General features: G+C 40.3%; 1 protein-coding gene across 1 annotated transcript in view; it reads right to left on the bottom strand.

Moving 5' to 3' along the window:
• SYTL5 (synaptotagmin like 5) overlaps positions 1–23,872 on the bottom strand; it is a 370,633-nt gene that overhangs the window by 38,769 nt on the left and 307,992 nt on the right. The window contains exons 14-15 of the mRNA XM_082245444.1: positions 18,542–18,720; positions 16,146–16,248 (exon numbers count right to left, since the gene is read on the bottom strand). Of these exons, the coding sequence (XP_082101570.1) occupies positions 16,146–16,248; positions 18,542–18,720 (282 nt within the window). The remainder of the gene's footprint in view (positions 1–16,145; positions 16,249–18,541; positions 18,721–23,872) is intronic.

The raw sequence follows: 23,872 nt of genomic DNA, 5'->3' as shown, positions 1-23,872 counted from the left end.
ATCTATCTATCTATCTATCTATCTATCTATCTATCTATCTATCTATCTATCTATCTATCTATCTATCTATCTATCTATCTATCTATCTATCTATCTATCTATCTATCCTATAACTGTCCCTATCTACTGTCTACTGCCCCTATCGGCTGGACACTGTCAGAATTTCCTATAGTACAGGTGCTCCATTTTTATTTATTTTTTGCTAGAAAACAGAAGCACCACTTACTGTAAGAAAATATTTGTCTGATCTGGCCAAATTTAGGCAGACCAGGAAACAATTTCTCAGCTATGGTTACTAGAAGACAGCCTTGGTGATCAATCTCAGGGGAAAGATCAATTGATTTGCTTAGAAACCCTTGTGTAATTGCTACTGTTTCTCCTGAAATAAACTGGTGCTGGAGGTGTCTGACTGTGTTCCTTCCATTTTCCATCATTTATGCCAACATTGCTGATATCACCTCTTGTAACCTTTCTGTCTGAGGTCTATGGTTGCATTTAGCTCTTGTACTTGTTCACAACAACTAATTTATAAGCAGTGGTGTCAGGCAGCTTTTGTTAAATGTGCAAATGTAAACTTTAACATCCATTAGCTGTAGTTAAGCTATATTAACTTGGATGACTTTGAAAATCAATGTTGGTTGTTACAGTTTAATGACTCGGCTCCTCTGAGACATTTGCTGTTTGTGTTTCTAAATTTCAATGAAGACAAACTAATGTTTTTTGTATGGTCATAAAAAGCAATCTCCATTTGTAACGCACCAGTAAATGTTGCTGCTGGTACATATTTACACCTGCAGATTTTTACGTTTTACAAAGTGTATCAACGTAAATGGGAAACTCTAGGCGAATCTGAGATATTGTGTTGTGAAGTTCCAGTTTATTCTTCAATATAGACAACATTACATGAAAGGATGTGTTTACCCAGAACACAATATTACAAGTATATTGTCTTCTGTTATTAATGAATAAATACAATAAAATTCCGCTGACTCAGTGCCAGGACAAAACCATCTAGCGCCCAGGGCGAAGACGCCAAACTGCTCCACCCTCCCCCCCCCCCCCTACAAGATGAATGAGCAAAAAACAAATAAAAAAAAAATAATTGAGCGCAAATTGGCACACTTAAACCTAAGCATACATTCTCTTTGCAAGACAAAATTTTCCCCAAACAAAAATCCCCCCCCCCTCCCAGTACAAATCTCTCCCTGCTGAAATCCTCCCTCCCTTTCACTAAGCTCAAATCCTCTCTCTTCCCAAGTGTTCCCTGCTAGCGCAACTATCCCTCCCCCAAAAAAAGCACCCTGTTAGCGCACATTCTCACCCCTCAACTTTCCCCTCTCCAAATCCTCGCCTCCTAGGATAAATCCTCCCCCCTCCTAGCACAAATACGCATCAATCATTCCTACTAGCACAAATCCTCCCCCTCTCCAAATCCTCGCCTCCTAGCATAAATCCTCCCCCCTCCTAGCACAAATACGCATCAATCATTCCTACTAGCACAAATCCTCCCCCTCTCCAAATCCTCGCCTCCTAGCATAAATCCTCCCCCCTCCTAGCACAAATACGCATCAATCATTCCTACTAGCACAAATCCTCCCCCCTCTCCAAATCCTTACCTCCTAGCAAAAATCCTCCCCCCTCCTAGCACAAATACGCATCAATCATTCCTACTAGCACAAATCCTCCCCCCTCTCCAAATCCTCGCCTCCTAGCATAAATCCTCCCCCCTCCTAGCACAAATACGCATCAATCATTCCTACTAGCACAAATCCTCCCCCCTCTCCAAATCCTCGCCTCCTAGCATAAATCCTCCCCCCTCCTAGCACAAATATGCATCAATCATTCCTACTAGCACAAATCCTCCCCCCTCTCCAAATCCTCACCTCCTAGCATAAATCCTCCCCCCTCCTAGCACAAATACGCATCAATCATTCCTACTAGCACAAATCCTCCCCCTCTCCAAATCCTCGCCTCCTAGCATAAATCCTCCCCCTCCTACCTCAAATACGCATCAATCATTCCTACTAGCACAAATCCTCCCCCCTCTCCAAATCCTCGCCTCCTAGCATAAATCCTCCCCCCTCCTAGCACAAATATGCATCAATCATTCCTACTAGCACAAATCCTCCCCCCTCTCCAAATCCTCGCCTCCTAGCATAAATCCTCCCCCTCCTAGCACAAATACGCATCAATCATTCCTACTAGCACAAATCCTCCCCCCTCTCCAAATCCTCGCCTCCTAGCATAAATCCTCCCCCCTCCTAGCACAAATACGCATCAATCATTCGTACTAGCACAAATCCTCCCCCCCTCTCCAAATCCTCGCCTCCTAGCATAAATCCTCCCCCCTCCTAGCACAAATACGCATCAATCATTCGTACTAGCACAAATCCTCCCCCCTCTCCAAATCCTCGCCTCCTAGCATAAATCCTCCCCCTCCTAGCACAAATACGCATCAATCATTCCTACTAGCACAAATCCTCCCCCCTCTCCAAATCCTCGCCTCCTAGCATAAATCCTCCCCCCTCCTAGCACAAATACGCATCAATCATTCCTACTAGCACAAATCTTCTTCCTCAAACCCTCCCAAAAAAACTTTCCCTTCTTGCACAAATTCCCCCTCCTAGCACAAATCCTCTTCCCCCCCATACTCCCAGAACAACCCCCCAAATTACCCTTTCTAGCACCCCTCCCCCCAAATTTTCCCCCTAAAACAAATCTTATCCTGTCACCCTCCAAATTCCCCCTTCTAGCACAAATCCACCAAAATTGTCCTCCTAGCACAAATCCCCCTCCCCCCATCATTCCTACTAGCACAAACCCCCCCCCCCCCCGAAATGTCCCTTTATAACAGCCCCAAGATTTCCTCTTCTAGCACAAATCCACCCATCCCAATAATATATTCAAGGACATCCCTCATCCTGGCACAAATTCTCTTCCCCCCTCCCCCCAGAACAACCCCCCAAATCACCCTTTCTAGCACCCCCCCCCCAAATTCCCCCCCTAGAACAAATCTTACCCTGTCACCCTCCAAATTCCCCCTTCTAGCACAAATCCTTCCTCCAAGCACAAATACCCCCCCCCATCATTCCTACTAGCACAAATACCCCCCCCCCCAAATGTCCCTTTATAACAGCCCCAAGATTTCCTCTTCTAGCACAAATCCACCCATCCCAATCATCTCTTCAAGGACATCCCCCATCCTGGCACAAATTCTCTTCCCCCCACTTCCCCCCAGCACAAATCACCCCTCCTACCCCCCATATCGATCCCACCTAGAAGTAATTATCTTCTCCCTACCCCTCCTAGTACAAATACTCTCATTACCCTCCTTGTGTCCCGAGTGCAGTTCTCCCTTCACTCGGCTTGGCTGCAGCTTTCCTCAAGTACACAGACCTCAGATACAGAGCGGGACATCGCTCTGCGATGCCCTTCTTCTGAGGCTCCTTCTCATTTTGACATGTCAGAGCTGAGGAGGAGCCTAGGAGAAGCGGATTTCTAAACCTTTGCACGGACAGCTTGCGGGAGAGATGCTGCTGCTGAAGTGGAAAAAGATTGTGGCTTGGGGATGCCACTGGATGTCAGATCGGGAATATATAGAGTTTCATTACCTGGCTGCCCCCTACCTACATTGTTTGCTGGGAGGAGATAGGGAGCAGGTATTCAAACTGTAAAGTCCTGATTTTACAATCCCGATGTAAATGCGCTACAGTGAAAGGAGTGTGAAGCTGGGGAGGAGAAAGAGAGAGGGAGCACATCCCACTCTCTCCTGTCAGCTAATAGTCACACAAACACTCCTGGCAGCGCCCCCTCCACCTCCCATGCTACATACGCCTGGGGCAGCAGCCCTTTCTGCCCACCCCTTGTACTGGCCCTGAGCTGACTGCATATCAATATGGCCAAATTAGAAAGAATTAAACATCTATTAACAATACAGGTCAGAGTGAAGTCATTACACACTGGTTGGCTATACACTGGCAGTTGTGGTCATGTATAACTGCATCGGCTATTTGAATATGATATTGATATTTCATATATGAACACAGTTGGACCTAACTACCTGTCCCTGGGGTTGTAATCTGCTGAGTCAGCATGGTGCCCTCAGGGCTGCCCTCATTGATACTGGTACTGGTAGAGATGCAATCTGCTGAGTTAGCATGGTGCCCTCAGGGCTGCCCTCGTTGGTACTGGTAGAGATGCAATCTGCTGAGTTAGCATGGTGCCCTCAGGGCTGCCCTCGTTGATACTGGTACTGGTAGAGATGCAATCTGCTGGGTTAGCATGGTGCCCTCAGGGCTGCCCGCATTGGTTCTGGGACTGGCAGAGTCCAGCAAGCCGTTTTGTTCACAGAACTGTAAAGACTAAATATCCCTTGAGGTAAGTAATTTCTTATATCCTGCAACCACCATGACAGAGACCAATAATCTTTCCACATTTAAAGTCATTTAGATGCACATATATTATTCTAATGTATTTTTAAACAGCAATTGAAGCTTCTGACGATATGAGTAGGGCTTATGGCAGCCACATAATCTGCTGTTGTGCTATTTGTAAAAGCAAGCAGGTTTACCAAAAAAAGTGACTGAATATTAAAACCAGGACCAGATTTCTGCACAGGATACATAGACTGACTGGTTCACGAGGGACAACACCAAGCTGCATAGGCGTGCTCACAGGGTGTGCCAGGTGTGCCTGGGCACACCCTAATTACCCTGTGTGGCGCAGACTCCCTGTTTAGACCCCTGATATTTTACTAAAGCCCCCCAATGGAGCTCCTACAAATTTGTAAAAATAAAAATAAAAACTACTGACACCGTCCACTGCCCTACAGACTCATATTTCTGCCATACTGACACAGATCAACTGCTCTGCTGACACCGTTTATATATATATATATATATATATATATATATATATATATATATATATATACACATACACGCACATGCACACACATGTAAATATGTTTGAGCCTTGGGGTGTACACCCTAATGCAATAGGCTGTGTACACCTATGCAAAGCTAATAACAGACTCATCATAATACTCTGATTATTACTACTGCTAGCTTGCTGCTGAGAATTTGTCAGCTGTGGTCTCATACACCTAAAATTGAAAAAATAGCCCTAATATGCTGTCCAATTGTAGGCACATCAAGGCAGAGCTGGCAAGCTGCCCATACATTATACAATTTACTTAATATTTCCTTAACATTTACCTTTACTATATAGTTCAAGGGCCCGCCTGATTGCATACAAATTGAAAGTGTTTAGGTTTGACCCAATATTATGTGGTTTTGGTAAATCTAAAGGAAAATTAGACAAGGAAATTGTATAATGTATGGCCAGCCTAAGTCTCTTCTTTTATCAGCCCCTTACCTATGAATAAACGTTTCGAAACCATCACTCCTTACAACTTGCTTGTCCTTCTATTTCTAGTTAGTTAAGCCCAACTACACCAAAACGACACCTTCACCATTTAAAAAATAAGTCCAGGGTGTCAAGAACATACTTCCTGGGGGTAAATCATTAAACTGCCCTGAGCAGAGAGATACATGATGGAGAAAACAGTGACCATATCAATGCATCATAAAAGTACCATAATGCATCATAATGCCACCCTAGAAATATAAGGAGGAGGCCACCAAGACATCATATGACCTGACTGAAGACAACACCGAAACAGGTACAGTATTTCCTCAAAACTTTCTTTTTTTTTAAAGGAAGAGGAGGGGCATGCTCCAGTGTTAACACCATGCAAGAATGTTTAAACCACAGTCTTTGTAAATTATTTCCACATGGGCATCTACAAAGAGCTGCTAAAATGCTTTGCCAGTAAGGATGATCGAACTTTTAAAAAGTTCGGTTCGACCAGAACACCCGAATTTCCCAAAAGTTCGGTTCGGATTTCAGAACCCCATTGAAATCAATGGGACCCGAACTTCGGTAATCAAAAAACACAATTTTTAAGCCCTAAAACCCAATAAATGCCCCTAAAAAGTGCCTAGGGTTCTGGGTCATGCCCCATTAACTATTAATCACACAAAAAAAGTTCTTAAAAATTGTCATTTTTGATAAAAAAGCCAATTATTGAAAAAATTAAAAAAAAAGAGAGATTTTTTTATTTTTACTTTGGATTTAGTATCTGGGGGGTCTAAAAGGTGTGCATGTGAAGTTTCAGCTCTGTAGCATGTCCAGAACCATGAAAAAAAAAAAAGATAATTTTTCAGTAGAACAGGGATGTGGGTCGGGACCCTCCTTTAACTTTAACACCTATATGATCTTTTTTTCTGGTTCTGGACATGCTACAGAGCTGAAACTTCACAGGCACACCTTTTAGACCCCCCAGACACAAAATCACACAAAAATAAGTTCTTAAAAATTGTCATTTTTGATAAAAAAAGCCAATTATTGAAAAATTAAAAAAAAAAAAAAAAAGAGAGAGATTTTTTGATTTTTACTTTGGATTTCGTATCTGGGGGGTCTAAAAAAGTGTACATGTGAAGTTTCAGCTCTGTAGCATGTCCAGAACCATAAAAAAAGATTGTTTGTATTAGAAAACTTTCAGCACAGGAGGTTGGCTCCGCTGCTGTAACACCTTGCCGGTTTAATAGAAGGCATTTTTTTGTGTTCTTTGCAGTCAGGAAAAACATCTGAACTTGTGCATAGTGGTACTGTGCACAAGTTCTGTTGTTTTGCCTGCCTCCAAAAACCCATAAAAAATGCCAGCAAAAAATGCCACACACCTGGGCATTTTTTTTTTGACGCTAGCGTTTTTTTTGGCATTTTTTGGGGTTCTTTTGAGGCAGGCAAAACATCTGAACTTGTGTATAGTGGTATATATACACACATACATATATTTATATACACACCTAGACATATATAGGTGTGATAGTAGCAGAAATATATTACTGTAAATGATTTAATTAGCGCAAGCATATATTTCTGCTACTATCACACCTATATATGTCTAGGTGTGTATATAAATATATTGATGTGTGTATATACACCACTATACACAAGTTCAGATGTTTTGCCTGCCTCAAAAGAACCCCAAAAAATGCCAAAAAAACGCTAGCGTCAAAAAAAAATGCCCAGGTGTGTTTTTGCTGGCATTTTTTGGGGGTTTTTGGAGGCAGGCAAAACATCAGAACTTGTGCACAGTACCACTATACACAAGTTCAGATGTTTTTCCTGACTGCAAAGAACCCAAAAAAATGCCTTCTATTAAACCGGCAAGGTGTTACAGCAGCGAAGCCAACCCCCTGTCTGAAAGTTTTGTAATACAAACAATCTTTTTTTTATGGTTCTGGACATGCTACAGAGCTGAAACTTCACAGGTACACATTTTAGACCCCCCAGACACAAAATCACACAGAAAAAGTTCTTAAAAATTGTAATTATTGATAAAAAAAGCCAATTATTGAAAAAATTAAAAAAAAAAAGAGATTTTTTTGATTTTTACTTTGGATTTCAGATCTGGGGGGGTCTAAAAAGTGTACATGTGAAGTTTCAGCTCTGTAGCATGTCCAGAACCATAAAAAAAAAAAGATCGTTTGAATTAGAAAACTTTCTGACAGGGGGTTGGCTTCGCTGCTGTAACACCTTGTCGGTTTAATAGAAGGCATTTTTTTGGGTTCTTTGCAGTCAGGAAAAACATCTGAACTTGTGTATAGTGGTACTGTGCACAAGTTTTGATGTTTTGCTTGCCTCCAAAAACCCCCAAAAAATGCCAGCAAAAACACACCTGGGCATTTTTTTTTTTTTTGACGCTAGCGTTTCTTTGGCATTTTTTAGGGTTCTTTTGAGGCAGGCAAAACATCTGAACTTGTGTATAGTGGTGTATATACACACATCCATATATTTATATACACACCTAGACATATATAGGTGTGATAGTAGCAGAAATATATGCTTGCGCTAATGAAATCATTTACAGTAATATATTTCTGCTACTATCACACCTATATATGTCTAGGTGTGTATATAAATATATTGATGTGTGTATATACACCACTATACACAAGTTCAGATGTTTTGCCTGCCTCAAAAGAACCCCAAAAAATGCCAAAAAAAATGCTAGCGTCAAAAAAAAAAATGCCCAGGTGTGTTTTTGCTGGCATTTTTTGGGTGTTTTTGGAGGCAGGCAAAACATCAGAACTTGTGCACAGTACCACTAGACACAAGTTCAGATGTTTTTCCTGACTGCAATGAACCCAAAAAAATGCCTTCTATTAAACTGGCAAGGTGTTACAGCAGCGAAGCCAACCCCCTCTCAGAAAGTTTTCTAATACAAACAATCTTTTTTTTACGGTTCTGGACTTTTTAGACCCCCCAGATCTGAAATCCAAAGTAAAAATCAAAAAAATCTCTTTTTTTTTTTTTTTTTTTTTCAATAATTGGCTTTTTTTTATCAAAAATGACAATTTTTAAGAACTTTTTTGTGTGATTTTGTGTCTGGGGGGTCTAAAAGGTGTACCTGTGAAGTTTCAGCTCTGTAGCATGTCCAGAACCAGAAAAAAAAAGGATTGTATGTATTAGAAAACTTTCAGCTCAGGGGGTTAGCTTCTCTCCACACCTTGCCGGTTTCAAAGCAGGCATTTTTTTGGGTTCTTTGCAGTCAGGAAAAACATCTGAACTTGTGTATAGTGGTACTGTGCACAAGTTCTGATGTTTTGCCTGCCTCCAAAACCCCCCAAAAAATGCCAGCAAAAACACACCTGGGCATTTTTTTTTTGACGCTAGCGTTTTTTTGGCATTTTTTTGGGTTCTTTTGAGGCAGGCAAAACATCTGAACTTGTGTATAGTGGTATATATACACACATACATATATTTATATACACACCTAGACATATATAGGTGTGATAGTAGCAGAAATATATTACTGTATATGATTTCATTAGCGCAAGCATATATTTCTGCTACTATCACACCTATATATGTCTAGGTTTGTATATAAATATATGGATGTGTGTATATACACCACTATACACAAGTTCAGATGTTTTGCCTGCCTCCAAAACCCCCCCAAAAAATGCCAGCAAAAACACACCTGGGCATTTTTTTTTTTGACGCTAGCGTTTTTTTTGGCATTTTTTTGGGTTCTTTTGAGGCAGGCAAAACATCTGAACATGTGTATAGGGGGTATATATACACATATATGTCTGAATATATACCCCTAGACATATATAGGTGTGATAGTAGCAGAAATATATTACTATAAATTATTTCATTAGCGCAAGCATTTATTTCTGCTACTATCACACCTATATATGTCTAGGGGTATATATTCAGACATATATGTCTATATATACCCCATCTACACATGTTCAGATGTCATGTCTGACATCAAACATGTCCTCAAAAATGCACTGGCAGTGGCAGCCCCTGCAGCATAAAAAATGCTTGGCTGGTGAGAAGCCATATGGGTGTGCCGAAGCTATTCAGAGAAATGATCATTTCTCTATAGCGGTCACCCTGCTATGGAAGGGTTTTGTCACCCTTCCATAGCAGTCACTGCCAGTTAACCCTACACTACACTACGGTCCCCTTACACTTAACAATTTCCCTACAGAAACTCAATTTTTGAAGCTAACTTAAGTGTAAAGGAGCACTCTAACTACACTAGATATCCCTTTCCTCACACTAAAAATAGCTAAATGACACTTTTAAAGTAAAATGAACAGAACTGCTTCCACTCTCTTCCATGTCCAGTATAACAATGCTAGGAATATGGCGGGGGCGATCTTATATACTGGGGGGCGTATTCACTAATGATTGGTCTAGGGACCCCCTAGTCACTCCAATCACATTCCTAGCATTCTCCTGCCCCCTCAATTGGCTTTTGCTAATGGTTCTGGTCCAATCACGGGCTTTTAAAGCCCATTTCCTGAAGCATTGCATTTTGGGCGGTTCTGGTTGCCGAATCCTGAACTTTTTGGGCAAAAAGTTCTAAATTCGACCGAACCTCGAACACCCAATGTTCGGGCCGAACCGATGGTCGACCCGAACCGTTCGATCATCCCTATTTGCCAGTACTTGTCAAATAAAACAGGGTGAGGTTGGGGATGACACAAGACAGTTTACCCCAGGGGCAGCATATATAATTGACACTCTATAACATCTAGATCAGGGGTGTCAAACTAAATTTAATTGCGGGCCACATCAGTATTATGGTTGCCCTCTAAAGGGCCAGTTGTGTCTGAAAAACTAGATGTCCAGAGCACCCTCCCCCTCCCTTACATCAGATGTTAAGAGCCCCCCCACCATTAGAAGTAAAAAAATCCCCAAACCTCCCTTACATCACAGTGCACCCCACTTACCTGCTGCCTGAAAGAAGCTGGGTAGGAGATGGGAAGCAGAAAGTGCAGGGTCATGAGGAGGACCAGAGAAGGTTGGGAGTCAGCTTCCTGAGTCTGCTGAATGCTAAGACCAAGAAGGGGGGCGGAGACGCAGGTTCTGTAGGAGGAGTTCTGTCTACCTTTCTGCTGCCAACTGCTGAGACGGGGGCAGAGAGGACCATCCGTGCGGCTGCAAAGAAAAGTGCAGGATCTGGCAGACAAATTCTGTCCTCCTCTCTGCTGCCGATTGCTGAGACAAGGTGGGGGTGGAGATGAGGGGGGTGCCGTAGCTCCAGGAGAGATATGAGTAGTGCTGGGACAAGGTCATCTAGAGCCCATGGCAAACTTGCCAAACTGCATCCCCCCCCGTATGAGCATTTGGGGTCAGCAAAAATCCCCCGACAAAAACATTAAGCACTAATCTGCATGCTTACCCCTAAGCCTAAATTCCCCCTTCTCCCAGTACAAATCCTCCCCCTGCTGAAATTCCCCCTCTCAGCACAAATCTTTGCCCCTCCACCCCCCCTCCCCCCCCAAAATGTATTCACCCCTACTAGCACAAATCCTCTACCCCCCAAATCACCCCTCCTAGCACAAATCTTCTTCCCCGTATGCGCAATCCCAAACAAAAAAAAAATCCCCCTAAATCACCACTCTTGGCACCCCCCCCCCCCCAAAAAAATGTCTCCTCCTAGAGCAATACTTACCCCCTGCTGCCCCCAGATTCCCTTTTACAACACAAATCCCCTCCCCCCAATCTCCTTGTGGTGCCCTCCCCACCTCACATGACATCACAGTGCCCAGGGCAGCTCCCCCTCCTGTCCACCCCTTGTCTTGGCCCTGGGTGTGAGGGTCACATAAAATGACCTAGAGGGCCAGATTCGGCCAACGGGCCTTGTGTTTGACATGTGATCTAGATCTTTATGATAAAGACATTTTTTAAATCACTACTTTTACACTCATTAACTAGTTCTATATGTTCTGCTTTATCCTAGAATTTGACATTTTCCTTATATTTTGAAAAAAAAAATGTAACCTTGTTTCTTATCTCTGCCTGTGGTGTGCGCATTTCAAACTAAAAAAAAGATTTATGTTCCACACAACACTATTAGTAACCAGCACTGATCTCTGCTTAAGCATCACAGCATGATGCTTTATTTTTCAGCAACTACTTGAATTTGCCCGATAGTTGCTAGGTTACATCAAAAATGCCAGCGATGGTTTGTGCACTGATGAAGTTGTATATAGAAATATTAAAAAGCTGTGCTAATGCTTTTCAAAATCTAGAAAAAGGAATGGAAACTGCAGCTGGGCAGTGAATTGAAAATGTAAATCTACAGCACTTTCTTCTATATTGTCTCATTTAATAGTCCGGGCTGAGAGAGTAATCTGAACCATTACTTGTGAGTGACAGGGATACAAATAAAAAGAGACTCTGCCAAAGTCATGTAAAAGCACTTCTGCCTATTAACACTATTGTTTAAGAACCTTTTGCTGGTGTGATGACTGTCCAAGTAAAATGAACAGACAAAGACATACATGGGAGTTCTCCCAAGATTTTTGCATTATCTTACTATATTATCGTGCTGGTATTTTAGTTGTGTTTTAAAGGTTTTTGCTATTTTTTAAGGATTTTTGAAAATGTCAGTTAAGTAGGCAGTTGATTTTTTTCCCTCTGGAAAAAATTTTGTACAGTTGATAAAATAACTATCTTTATTTGGAGAGTATTGTAATGGAAAAATCTCTCACGCTTAAAGTGAATAAAAGCTATGTATATATGTGATTAAATGAATAATCCCACAAATTATGTATGCTGCGGCTTAACAAATGAAACAAATATCATAAAGTGAAAATATATCTCAACTAGCCACGCACAACACCCATAAATAAGTGAGTGAATGAATAAATAGATAAATCAATATAAGACTAAATAAATTAATCAGTAAAAAGTGATAATAAATGAATAGGGATTGATTAAAAAAACGTGCACAAAAGCAAACAGTGCCAACAAAAGTCCACTTTCAATCCACTGTAATCAAATAATGATTGGTGATCAGATAATAGAAGCTCCATGCTGAATAAGGGATCACCGCAAAGTCCACCACCTCCGTGATTCCACTCCCATTAGCTAGGCAACTCACCTTTTAATGTTGCCCCCCATTTTCATGGTTAGGGCAAAATGCGCAATTTGAACCACCGTTGTATTCAGGGGAATCCTCCCCAGATTGCTCACTTAGGCCAACTCTTCCTAGTTTCCAGAAAATGGACCAACAGCAATGCTTCAGGATGGACTCAGAAAAACTTTCTTGAAATGCAGCCCCAAAGTTTGGGACACAGCAGGAGCCATGTGTGATTCCTTATCTCTGCTGCGTCACTACTGACAAAACTGTCTGCAGAATTTTCTGGAAACTAGGAGGAGTTGGCCTAAATGAGCAATCTGAGGAGGATTCCCCGAAACACAATGGTGGTTCAAATTGCGCATTTGGCCCTAATCATGAAAATGGGGGGCAACATTATGGGGTGAGTTGCCTAGCTGATGGGAGTGGAATCACGGAGGTGGTAGACTTTGCGGTGACCCATTATACAGCACGGGACTTCTAGTATCTGATCACCAATCATTATTTGATTACAGTGGATTGAACGTGGACTTTCATTGGCACGGTTTTTTAATGAATCCCTCTTTATTCATTGTCACTTTTTACTGATTAATTTATTTATTTTTATATTTATCTATTTATTCATTCACTCACTTATTTATGGGTGTTGTGCACGGCTAGTTGAGATATATTTTCACTTTATGATATTTATTTTGACAGTACTGAATAGTATAGTACTAATAATGTTACAGCAAAATATAATGCAATCTTACAATCAGCTTGTCACCAAGCTTGAGCTATTCGTGCTGAGCATATCATAAAAATGTCAAAATGATCAATCAAGACAGATACACAAACAACTGAATAGATACAGTGTGTGAACGTAGACTTTTCTTGTAAGACTTCATCTTGGCTTCGCCCTCTCCTAACCTCCCTATTGATCCTATACAGCAGTGGTTCCGGAACTCAGTCCTCAAGTACTGTAACCCAACAGGACATGATTTGAGAAATTCCCAACAAATTCCTTCCAAAAAAGCTGTATTAAATGCCAAACCACTGACATTAATTTAAAGCACCTGTGCAAGGTTGTGGAAATCCTGAAAACATGAAATGTTATTGGTACTTAAGGGCTGAGATTGGGAACCACGGCTTTACAGTGATAAGCAGTTTTACTGACCAATAAGGAGGCACAGAAGAAGGAAACAGGCAGAATCAAGCTATGACATGGACAAGGAAAAATCTAAATGTATTTATATCTTCTATTGTCTATGCTTCTGGATCCAAAGATAATTTTGATGTTGTCAGAAATTGGATTTCTGCTGGAGAAACTGTGGTTCCCAGATCTGAAGGATATTGTCTCGGTGTCTTACAATAGCCAACAGATTCCAGCAGTTAGTCCCCACCCCAACTGGCTGCTGGGTGGGTATTTATCCCCTTCCCTGGGTTTCCACAGTGCCTAAGTGTTTTGCCCTGTGTTTCAAGCTTCCTGGTACTGTTTCTATTCCTGTTACAAAGATCTCCCAGCCCTACAGGTTTCCCTTATACCTGAACACCTACCTGATCCAGCCTTATTCGTTCTCTCCCATTGCTTGTATAAAGTATGTAATCATTTGTTAGGTTTCTATTGTCGCGTGTGTTTTACTATTGCTTGTATACTGTTTGTGATGTTAGATGATTTTGCACTTAGTTTGGGGCCAGTCCACTTTATACAGCTACACAGATCTGGTTATCTCTGCTTTTGCTGAATATCAACAATTGGTATCCTAACAGAAATGCAGGTTTCACTGAAGATAAACTCTGCTCATGGTTTTTGTTTCCCACATGCTTAGTTTGAATTGTTAAGTTTGTGATAGGTATCCTTTAAAGAATACCTAAATGCACAGCTTCAACTCTATACAGATTACTGCAACAGTGAACGTTAGTGTAGGTAGCTATTGCAAAAATGTCATTAGCAGATTTCGGAAAAAGTGTTGAGAGGGGCTCTTTAATATCCAATGATGAAGGTGAAAAAACACTCACACCAAACTATGTAATAAAGAGGAGGGCTGCTGCTGCTTCAAGATCCCTAAGGATGACAAACCATATAAATAAATCGCAAAAATTCAATTTAGCAGCGCAAACTGCTCCAACAATAAACCAATCCTAGTCCTTTAATTAAAAATAAAGTGTTCACATACAATGAATTAAATAAATAAATACATAATTGTGAAAATTCAAACCAAAAATATTCCAAATGCAATGTGTACAATATAAATACATAATAAAAATTGGAGGAATATCTAAAACATTCAATTAAAATGTATATAAAAATGTGAAATATACGTATATAAAAAATTGTGCAAAAATTTGTGCAGAAACCAGTACAGAAACAAGTTCAAAGTGAAAAGATCAGTCCACTAATAAACCAGAGTATAATGTGGACTCCCTAAAAGTCACAACCAAGTGGATGCGCTCCTCCAAAAGTGCCAAGTGCTAGAAGTAATAGTGGTGACACCCTCCGTGTTTAATGGAAGTGGAAGATATGCAAACTCACTAGATGTTGTTGATCTCTGTTACCTTATGGCAGCAGGAGATCAAACACGCTTGTAATTTCCTGTGATCTCTGTTTCATCAATCCATATGATCTTGCAGGGAAAGTTGCTGTATATAGATCTCAGGGGACACAAATGTGAAGGAGAGATGAACTCCTCATAGTGTATTATCCAAAGTAAACTCTGTTTATTTAAAAGACGCCCTGTGGGGCAAAGCAATAAAAAAACTCAAGGCAGTAAATAGTAATCAAAATCATAAAAGTCCCTCAGCCCCGAATGTAGTAAAAAAAACTCCCGTGCGGTGACCTGCACTCAATGCAGGGAGCCGCGCCACTCCGGAACTGCCTAAACCGGCGTGCGTTCCAGGTGGTAGTCAGATCGAGGCGACGTACGTGTCAGCTTGGTGCGTTTCGTCATTAGTTTGATGACGTCAACATTTGGGGCTGAGAGACTTTTATGATTTTGATTACTATTAACTGCCTTGGGTTTATTGATTGCTTTGCCCTATGCTTTTCATAATTATGTATTTATTTACTTAATTCATTGTATATGAACACTTTATTATTAATTTACTAGCACTGGGATTGATTTATTGTTGGAGGAACTTGCACTGCTAAATTGCATTTTTTTTTGTGATTCATTTATTTATATAATATCCAATGATGACCTAAAATAGAACTATAATCAAAATCCTTTTTAGATTTTCTATTTTTTTTGCCATTCATGTGTCATTGGGAAGATTTACTTTCACTTCCCATCGCATAGCCAAAACAGAAAGTGAGAGTAATCCCTGGAAATTAAGGGAATCCCCCCCCCCCCCAGACAGTACAGTTACAATACAATTCAATAGGACCCTGCTCCTTAGAGCTTACATGTAGGAGAGCTTACATCTATGAGAATATATTGCATTGAAGCAGGATAACATGTCCTGGTTTGCTGTGGCTGTATGCCTCTACACAAAATGCAGCACAGGCAGTGGCAGAACCTTTGTCTACATCCATCTGTCCAATCTTTTAGACATCATATGTAGGTGTGCTGGACATGAGCACCCAGAAGAGACCATAGGCATATAGTCATCCTCCGGAACAGAGCAGATTTTACAGTACACCTCTAAACATGAGTCGGTTGATGAAGTTAAATTAGGAACTGCAAGCATAAAGGATATAAGAACAAATCTGTACCTTTAGAACTTCATTGAACTCTGGATTAGTTGTATTAGTTTTAATTTTTGTCTTCCTCTTACTTTGCCGTGATTTGTCCGGGAGCAGATATGACTTAACATACCTGAAAAAGCAAAAATTAGATATACATAAATAAACCTAAAATTTACAATTCAAACCTGGCGCCAACTCCTGCAGTAAACTTGGATACGGTGGTATTTTATTGCTATTGGTGGACAAAATTCCACTAATTTGTAAAAATTTGGGAAAATCTCAACAAGTTATAAACTGTTGGCAAACGGTACTTCTATCGCAAAACACTATAGTAAATAACTACCTCCTCACTCAATTATAGACAGCTAAATATATTTCTGCTTCTTCAGGTTAGTCCTTTTGTGTGATCCCATTTATCTCCCATAGGTAGAACACAATGCTCTGCTCTCTATGTAAACCATTTTTTCCGCTCTACTGTCATCTGGTTTCTATTCAGCAAAATACTTGTAAAGTTATTCATTGCATTTATAAAGCACAATCAACAGTCAAATTTGCAGGACCCAGCAGCATTCACTGACAATTGCCAACATCAGTTTTTAATGGAAAATTATGCTTTCTGCAGCATTCAACGCATTTATAACCCAATAAAAATCCCAGACACTGCACATACTCCAAACATGTTCCGAAGCGGATGATTACATTTTACAGTTAAAAGCAAAATTCCCTAATGTCATCAACTGCTCACAATGCTGAACCTGTGGTTTTTATAATAACAAAACTAGCAAAGGTTTTCATATTCTATATATGATCATACTTTTATGATTAGCAGTATAAAGTTTATAACAGCAGCATTGAGAGTTATATGGAGTAAGAACAGCATACAAAACTGGACAGTCTAGATCAGTGGTCCTCAACCCTGGTCCTCAGGGCCCACTAACAGGCCAGGTTTGCAAGATAACTGAAATACATCCCAGGTGATATAATTTGCTGCTCAGTGATTGCAGTACTCTAGTCTGCATCTCCCCAAGGTAATACTTAAAATCTGGCCTGTTAGTGGGCCCTGAGGACCGGAGTTGAGGACCACTGGTCTAGAGCAGCCAAACTTTTTACCCCAGAGGAACTCTTGAAATAATTTTCAGGTCTTATGGAATCCTTCCTAAAATGAATTGATCAGGGGTTATTGGGAAGAATGCCTCTGGCATTGGTGACCTGTGGGAAGGTTGCCGCCTTTTCTTTTGGTGTTTTTGGTATATATTTTTTGTTTACTTTTTTCTTTATATATTTTATTGCCATTACAAATGCCAACTGACATGTTTGCAGCTTTTCATTATATGTGTTGTTACAAAAGTTTTTACTTTTTGTTTGATTGAACAGTTTATAACTTTGAACACATTTTTGTCAGTCATGTGTAAAGGTGTGAGTGCTTTCTCTAATGGATCTTTGCGAAAAACTTGGACCACACTAATTGATTCTAATTTAAGTCATTTGCATAATTTGATCTATAAGAGAAACCACACACCCTACGATAATCAGCAATGATTAAGCACTATCGTGTGAAACGCGTCTGCTGATTGGTGTGTTGTCCTGTGGTCTAATGTCGGATCTCTGTATGTACAATAAACTCCACGATTCCCTGCTATTGGAAGTGCCGCATCCTCTTTTGTATTATTGAAGGTTGCCCCCTTTAGAGTGGGGGTAGGGATGTCACCCATGCTAAAAGATTTGCCAAGCTCAAAGAACCCCTGGCAACTTCTAGAGGAACCCTAGGGTTTCTACAGAACCCTAGTTGAGAATGGCTGGTTTACAGCATGTCAGCTGAGCACAACATACTGTACATAGTGAAATGGTTGGTAGAATGTACAGTACAACACAGCACAGCCAGAATGTGCACTCTTTTGCATAGAAAACATTAAATTTTTAACGTGTACATCACAAAAGATGCATCAAAACAGAGTATCAATCATAGGATATAGCAAGCTGTGATTAACATGGTAAGGGTGCAGAAAGTTTGTGACACCCCCCCCCCCCCCCCCCTGCATGCCACTAACTGTACATATTTGTCTTATATTAGCTCTCTGCTGCTCTGTTTGATTGATGGAAGAGAAGAAACCGGTACTTTTAGGTATGGTAGAGCATGTCACTTATTCAAATTCATACCCCCCTGTGTTGGCGTTTGGCAATTGACTGCTCAGTTCTGAGAAATCATGTTATAATTACACAAGATTGCTGGCCCTATAAATACAAGTTCAGGATCATGCAGAGTATTGGCACCAGTATTGGCAGTATTGATTAAATGTTACATGGACAGTGAAGAACTATGGGGCCCTAATTTGAAAAAGCAAAAACAATATAGTGCTTCAACTAAAAATATTTAAAATGTAACTACACTATATCATATAAAGGTAAAACATGTTTATGCTTACGGGTCTGTTCGAGTCTTCTTCTCATCAGCAATTGCTAGATTTTTACAGCTCTTCACCAGAACATTCAAAGCGCCAGTTTTATAGCTGTAAGTAAGATTGAGTATAAGTTCTCCAGAGACTTTTGCATTATCATAGTCCCAACCTTCACTGTAGACACTTGTCATGCTATTAAGACTTGTCTGGAAAAAGAGAAGGCAGAAATTTTTTATTTTTTCTATGAAGTGATCTAGTACTTAAAGAAATCTGACATTTCATTTACAGTACTGACTTTTTTTTTACCAATTTTTGCCTTATAACACAATCATTTCTGCAAATAAATTACTAAGGTTGTTTGAGTTAGAAAGAGATCATATAGAATAACAAACTGCTTAATTACTACATCCATAAACAAAATCACCCAATATTATCATCCATATTATTTGTGGAACAGGGCCTTACCCAACGATCCAAATCGGAAATATTCTGAATGACTACTAAGATTTTCCCAGTATTTACATATACCATGTATCTGGGTCTTGACTGGAAGATACTTTTATCACACACTGGTAGACTCTGCTGTCATAAATGGAAACTCTACCCTCTCCCAACTGCTAGTGCTTGTGAAAACCAGCAGAAGCAATTTAGTTGGGTCATCGGCAGAACTAATTTTAATGACTTGCAGACCACCCGCCCACAATGTACTACCCGTAAGTCATTGCCTGGTTCTGGGTTTAGGGTGTGTCCATGAGCGCCCCCCTCCGCCGGCGCCCGCTGTGATTCTAAACAGCCTGTCACCAAGTCCTGGCCAATGATTCACAGCCAGACCTCCTGATTGGTTGTGTGCAATCACATCCCTGAGCTCTGTGTTGACAATCAACACAGAGCTCTGTACAAAGGGAACAATCTCTCTGTTTCTCATCCCTGAAAAACAGAGATGAGAAACAAAGAGATCTATTAGTAAAAGCAGCACAGTTTACACATATTATACATAGTTAGGCACATATTTAACCCCTTAATTGTCCTAGATGTTAACCCCTTCCCAGCCAGTGTCATTAGCACAGTGAAAATGTATGGTATTATCACTGATCAATGTATTAATGTCACTAATATTACATGCTATTAGCATGCAGGTACATGCTACCCGGGAGCCACGGAACACCCGGCAGAGAGCAACGGAGGGTGAGAGCGGTGCAGCGGGACCAGAGAGTACTGGTTTACCTCTGTTTATGAATCGATGTATATGCTTGCAACATTGTTTGTGATGTAAGTGTAATATTTAAGGGGAAAAGTTTAATAAACTAAGGAGTGTTTTAGCAATACTGCTCTATGAGACCCCTTTATATTGCATGTTCATTACTGCAAATCGGAGCACTGGATCTTATCCGTTGGACACACTGAATATTGAGTAGAATAAGCAGGATTGGCAGTTATCTAACTTCTGACGGTGTGAGATGCGGTGGAATCAGTGATCGAAATTATTTAAAAGCGCAGTATACAAAGTTTAGCTGGTGAGTGTGCACTACCTAGGGCAGTGATGGCGAACCTTGGCACCCCAGATGTTTTGGAACTACATTTCCCATGATGCTCTACCACACTGCAGAGTACAGGAGCATCATGGGAAATGTAGTCCCAAAACATCTGGGGTGCCAAGGTTCACCATCACTGACCTAGGGGAAAGCACATGAGGTGTGGTGAAGGTGCATGTTTGGATTACCTAGTACACCGGTGAAGGACAAAAGACTGTTTTATCAGAGACTGTGCATTTAAGAAAAACATTTGGATTGCATCTGAGTGATTGGAAATCTCTTCGGAGATAACATGGACTATAATTAGCATTGCTAATGCGTTCTCACTTCAGGAGGATTTGTTCCTCAAACCTGGGAAGTGTAACACATATGGTATAGAGCAGTGATGGCGAACTTTGGCATCCCAGATGTTTTGGAACTACATTTCCCATGATGCTCTTGTACACTGCAGTGTAGTTGAGCATTATAGGAAATGTAGTTCCAAAACATCTGGGGTGCCAAGGTTAGCCATCCCTGGTATAGAGTATTAATGTCACTGATGATGTCAGTGGCAGTTAGTCAGTTCCCTCCAACGTCAGTTAGTGTCAGATTTTCCCCAGCAATATCATGGTCCCACTTTAAGTCGCTGATCTGTGCCATTAGTAGTATATAAAAAATAAATACAAATTCCAGTATATACCATAGTTTGTGGGCACTATAACTTTTATGCAGACCGATCAATATACACATATTAGGATTTTTTTTTTCATCAAAGACATGTAGCAAAATACATTCTAGCCAAAACTTTATGAAGAAATTTATTTTTTTAAATTTTTTTAATGGATATGTAGCAGAAAGTAAAAAATATTGTTTTTTGTTTTTTTTATTCAAAATTTTCGGTCTTTTTTAATTTATATCAAAAAAACAAAATAAAAAACCCATTGCTGATTAATTACCACCAGAAAAAAACTCTATTTGTGTAAAAAAAATTATTTACATTTTGTTTGGGTACAGCGTCGTATGACTGCGCAGTTATCAGTTAAAATAGGGTAGTACTAAACAGAAAAAAATGGCCTGGTCACGAAGGAGGTAAAATCTTCCAGAGCTCAGGAACCGATGAGGATAGAAATATGGAGACCAAAGCTCTCTTGACTCAAAGGTGCTGCTTTGCTGCGTAGCAAATTTGTACATTACAAATCTCAGTGACTCATTAGGTTGTACCAAAGCCTTTACTTTTAAAACAAGTCAATTCTGTCAGCCTCCATATTTCATCTTTAAAACAAGTCAACTCAGCCGCCATATTTCTATTCTCACAGGTTACTTTATCACAAAATCTAACAGCTGTACTGAGCAAAATGAAGACAAGCATCCAATAAATTGGCCATCTGCTGAGTAATCCATCCCATTTGTATTTTTATAACAGCTGAAGCATTGCCTATTCTTTTTCAAGCAGAAGCTTGAAATACATCCATAATCTCCCAAGTGCTTTGCAATAGTCAGAAGGTAACAGCCTTTGAATTATTTGCTATTGATTTCTTTTAGTAAGACTTTACAGCAGGTGAGCACGCTAATGTTCCATCGAAAAAAGAGATTTAAGCGAGCTATTAATCTAATCACAGTTGTGAGGAGAATGCTATACATTTATTGTAAAAACTTTAGGAATGAAAATAGAAAGTACAAAATTAAAGGCTTATCAACAGTTGTGGATGTCATTGCCACTCCTCTGAATAGTGATTCACGGTGGTAGGGATTTTTCGCCTCCCTCCACCTGTTTTAACCTTTGGAAGGCTGCAGCACTGCACCACAACTATGTGCAATAAACTTGAATAAGTCGCAACAGGCAGTGGCACAGCCACTCTGTCCATCTTTCCTTCTCATTTGTCCCTTTTTTTATTCTGATCTATACAGTTGTATATAAAATGCACTATTTATCTTTCAAAAGTTGTTTCCCAGTGCTAAACCTTTCATCCAATTTCTAAATTGCTGCATTTTTAAATTTCAAGAGCCAGTTTAAAGGAATACATACTTTTTCTAATATGAGTCCTTCATTCCCATCTCAACAAGTTGGGAGGTATGCCTCTGGCCACTATATTAGATTAAGGAGGGTGGTCAGGGGGTGCTAAAAGTTTTAACAAGGCCACAAGTTTTAACAAGGCCTAATATGAAAGTAGTGGTATGATGGTGAGTGGTAAATTTGGGTTAAGTGGAGGGGAACGTGTCAAGTCTGTGTAAGGGAAGACATCTGCACCTGTTCTCTGAATCTACACTAGACATGCAATTTGTTTTGGCCCGAATACAAATTCAGACGAATTTTTGGTTATTAGGAGATCAGATGTATCCGAATCTCCGAATGAAATAGTAACGAATAGTAACAAATTTAATTGAAATCCGTTACAATTAGTTTCATTTATTTGTTTTCTAATGAACTCCAAATTTTCAGATAGATTAGAATTCAGATCAGTCAAAAAATGATCGACAGATTCGACTTTTGTGAGAAGAATAGCTGGTTCTTAAGCAGTGGGCGGGAAGCCCGTCGCCACGTCCTTAGCAACCGATGACTGAGTGATTTGGATGGACCAATCAATAACCCAAAGCGCTTACTGACCTTTATTAATTTAGAGGTCAATGGAGCTTTGGTGAGTGGGCACTTCTCACATTGGTGGTGGTAATTGGTGTTTTGTTGGAAGATCACCTTTCAGAGATAAGAAGATCACATTTTCATGGTGTGGGATTACCATGGTTGATCTATGAACTTTGCTTACAGACTTTTTGTAGATGTTTTATGTTAATGTTGATTTAGCTCCGATTCCTTTTTGGTTTTACAGGATTATACTGACACCTGCAGCAGATTGCATACCCGGTGCATTTTGAATATGTTGCAGGAAACATGCAGGGAGCGTAGGTTACCTGATCTGCATTCTGATGTGAATAAGCCCTTATTTAGTCCGAGTTTTTCATAGTCCACTAGAGACAGATTTAGCAGGGTTTTTCCACTGTGACTTTATGTGACACTGCAATATCCTAGAAAATGATTTTGTGTTTGTGCAAGGTATCTCACTGAGAATAAAGGGGCACACCTCTTTGTGCAGGCTCAGATTTAGCTCGGTTCACACTGCTGCGACCCCAAAGTTGAGCAACTTTGCATTGCGACTAGCTTGCACTTGATGCGACTTCAATAAGACTATGATGTGATGTTTTGCAACTTTATTTTGGCAAATCATAACAATACAGAGTGTGACACATATTATTGAACTTACATAACCCTCTGAAGTCATAGCCAAAGTCACAAAGAAAAGACAAAGTAACAACTTCCTTGCGACTTTACTGATTTTAACATTGCAGTCTATGGCACTCTAACCTCCATGACTAAGCCCGGTAGGTGGTGCCAAACATGTCGGGGGTGTGGCGTGGATGTAGTTAGGCTGTGCCTGCTATCACCTATTACATGCCATGATTGTATGGCGTGCGGTAGCTGAGATTTTTTCTCATTTTTTTCTCTTTGTCTATGGCACTCATGTGACTTGAGTCGCAGCAAATAAGAGAGCAACCATTGATCTGACTGTGTTTTGATTTGTCATGTGACTTTCTCTGTTGCAAGTCACAGCAAATCACATGAGAAATCACAGCAGTGTAAACTAGGGCTATTCATATATAATATTTAGTGATATGGCAATCAGTTACAGAAAATTAATGACAGAATGAAGTGTCCCAGTAAATCTACTCCCTTCTTGTATGAGAAGTCTGCATAGATCTGGTCAGGACCTTAGATAAGGGCGTACCACCAGTCCTCCTGTACGGGGCCAGGGCCAGCAGGGGGGCCCAGACAGCAGGGTGAATAGAATGTGGG

The sequence above is a fragment of the Pelophylax lessonae genome (assembly GCF_965119305.1).
Source record: "Pelophylax lessonae genome assembly, chromosome: 2".
NCBI classification, from domain to species: Eukaryota; Metazoa; Chordata; class Amphibia; order Anura; family Ranidae; genus Pelophylax; species Pelophylax lessonae.
This window is presented reverse-complemented; position numbering and strand designations above follow the sequence as displayed.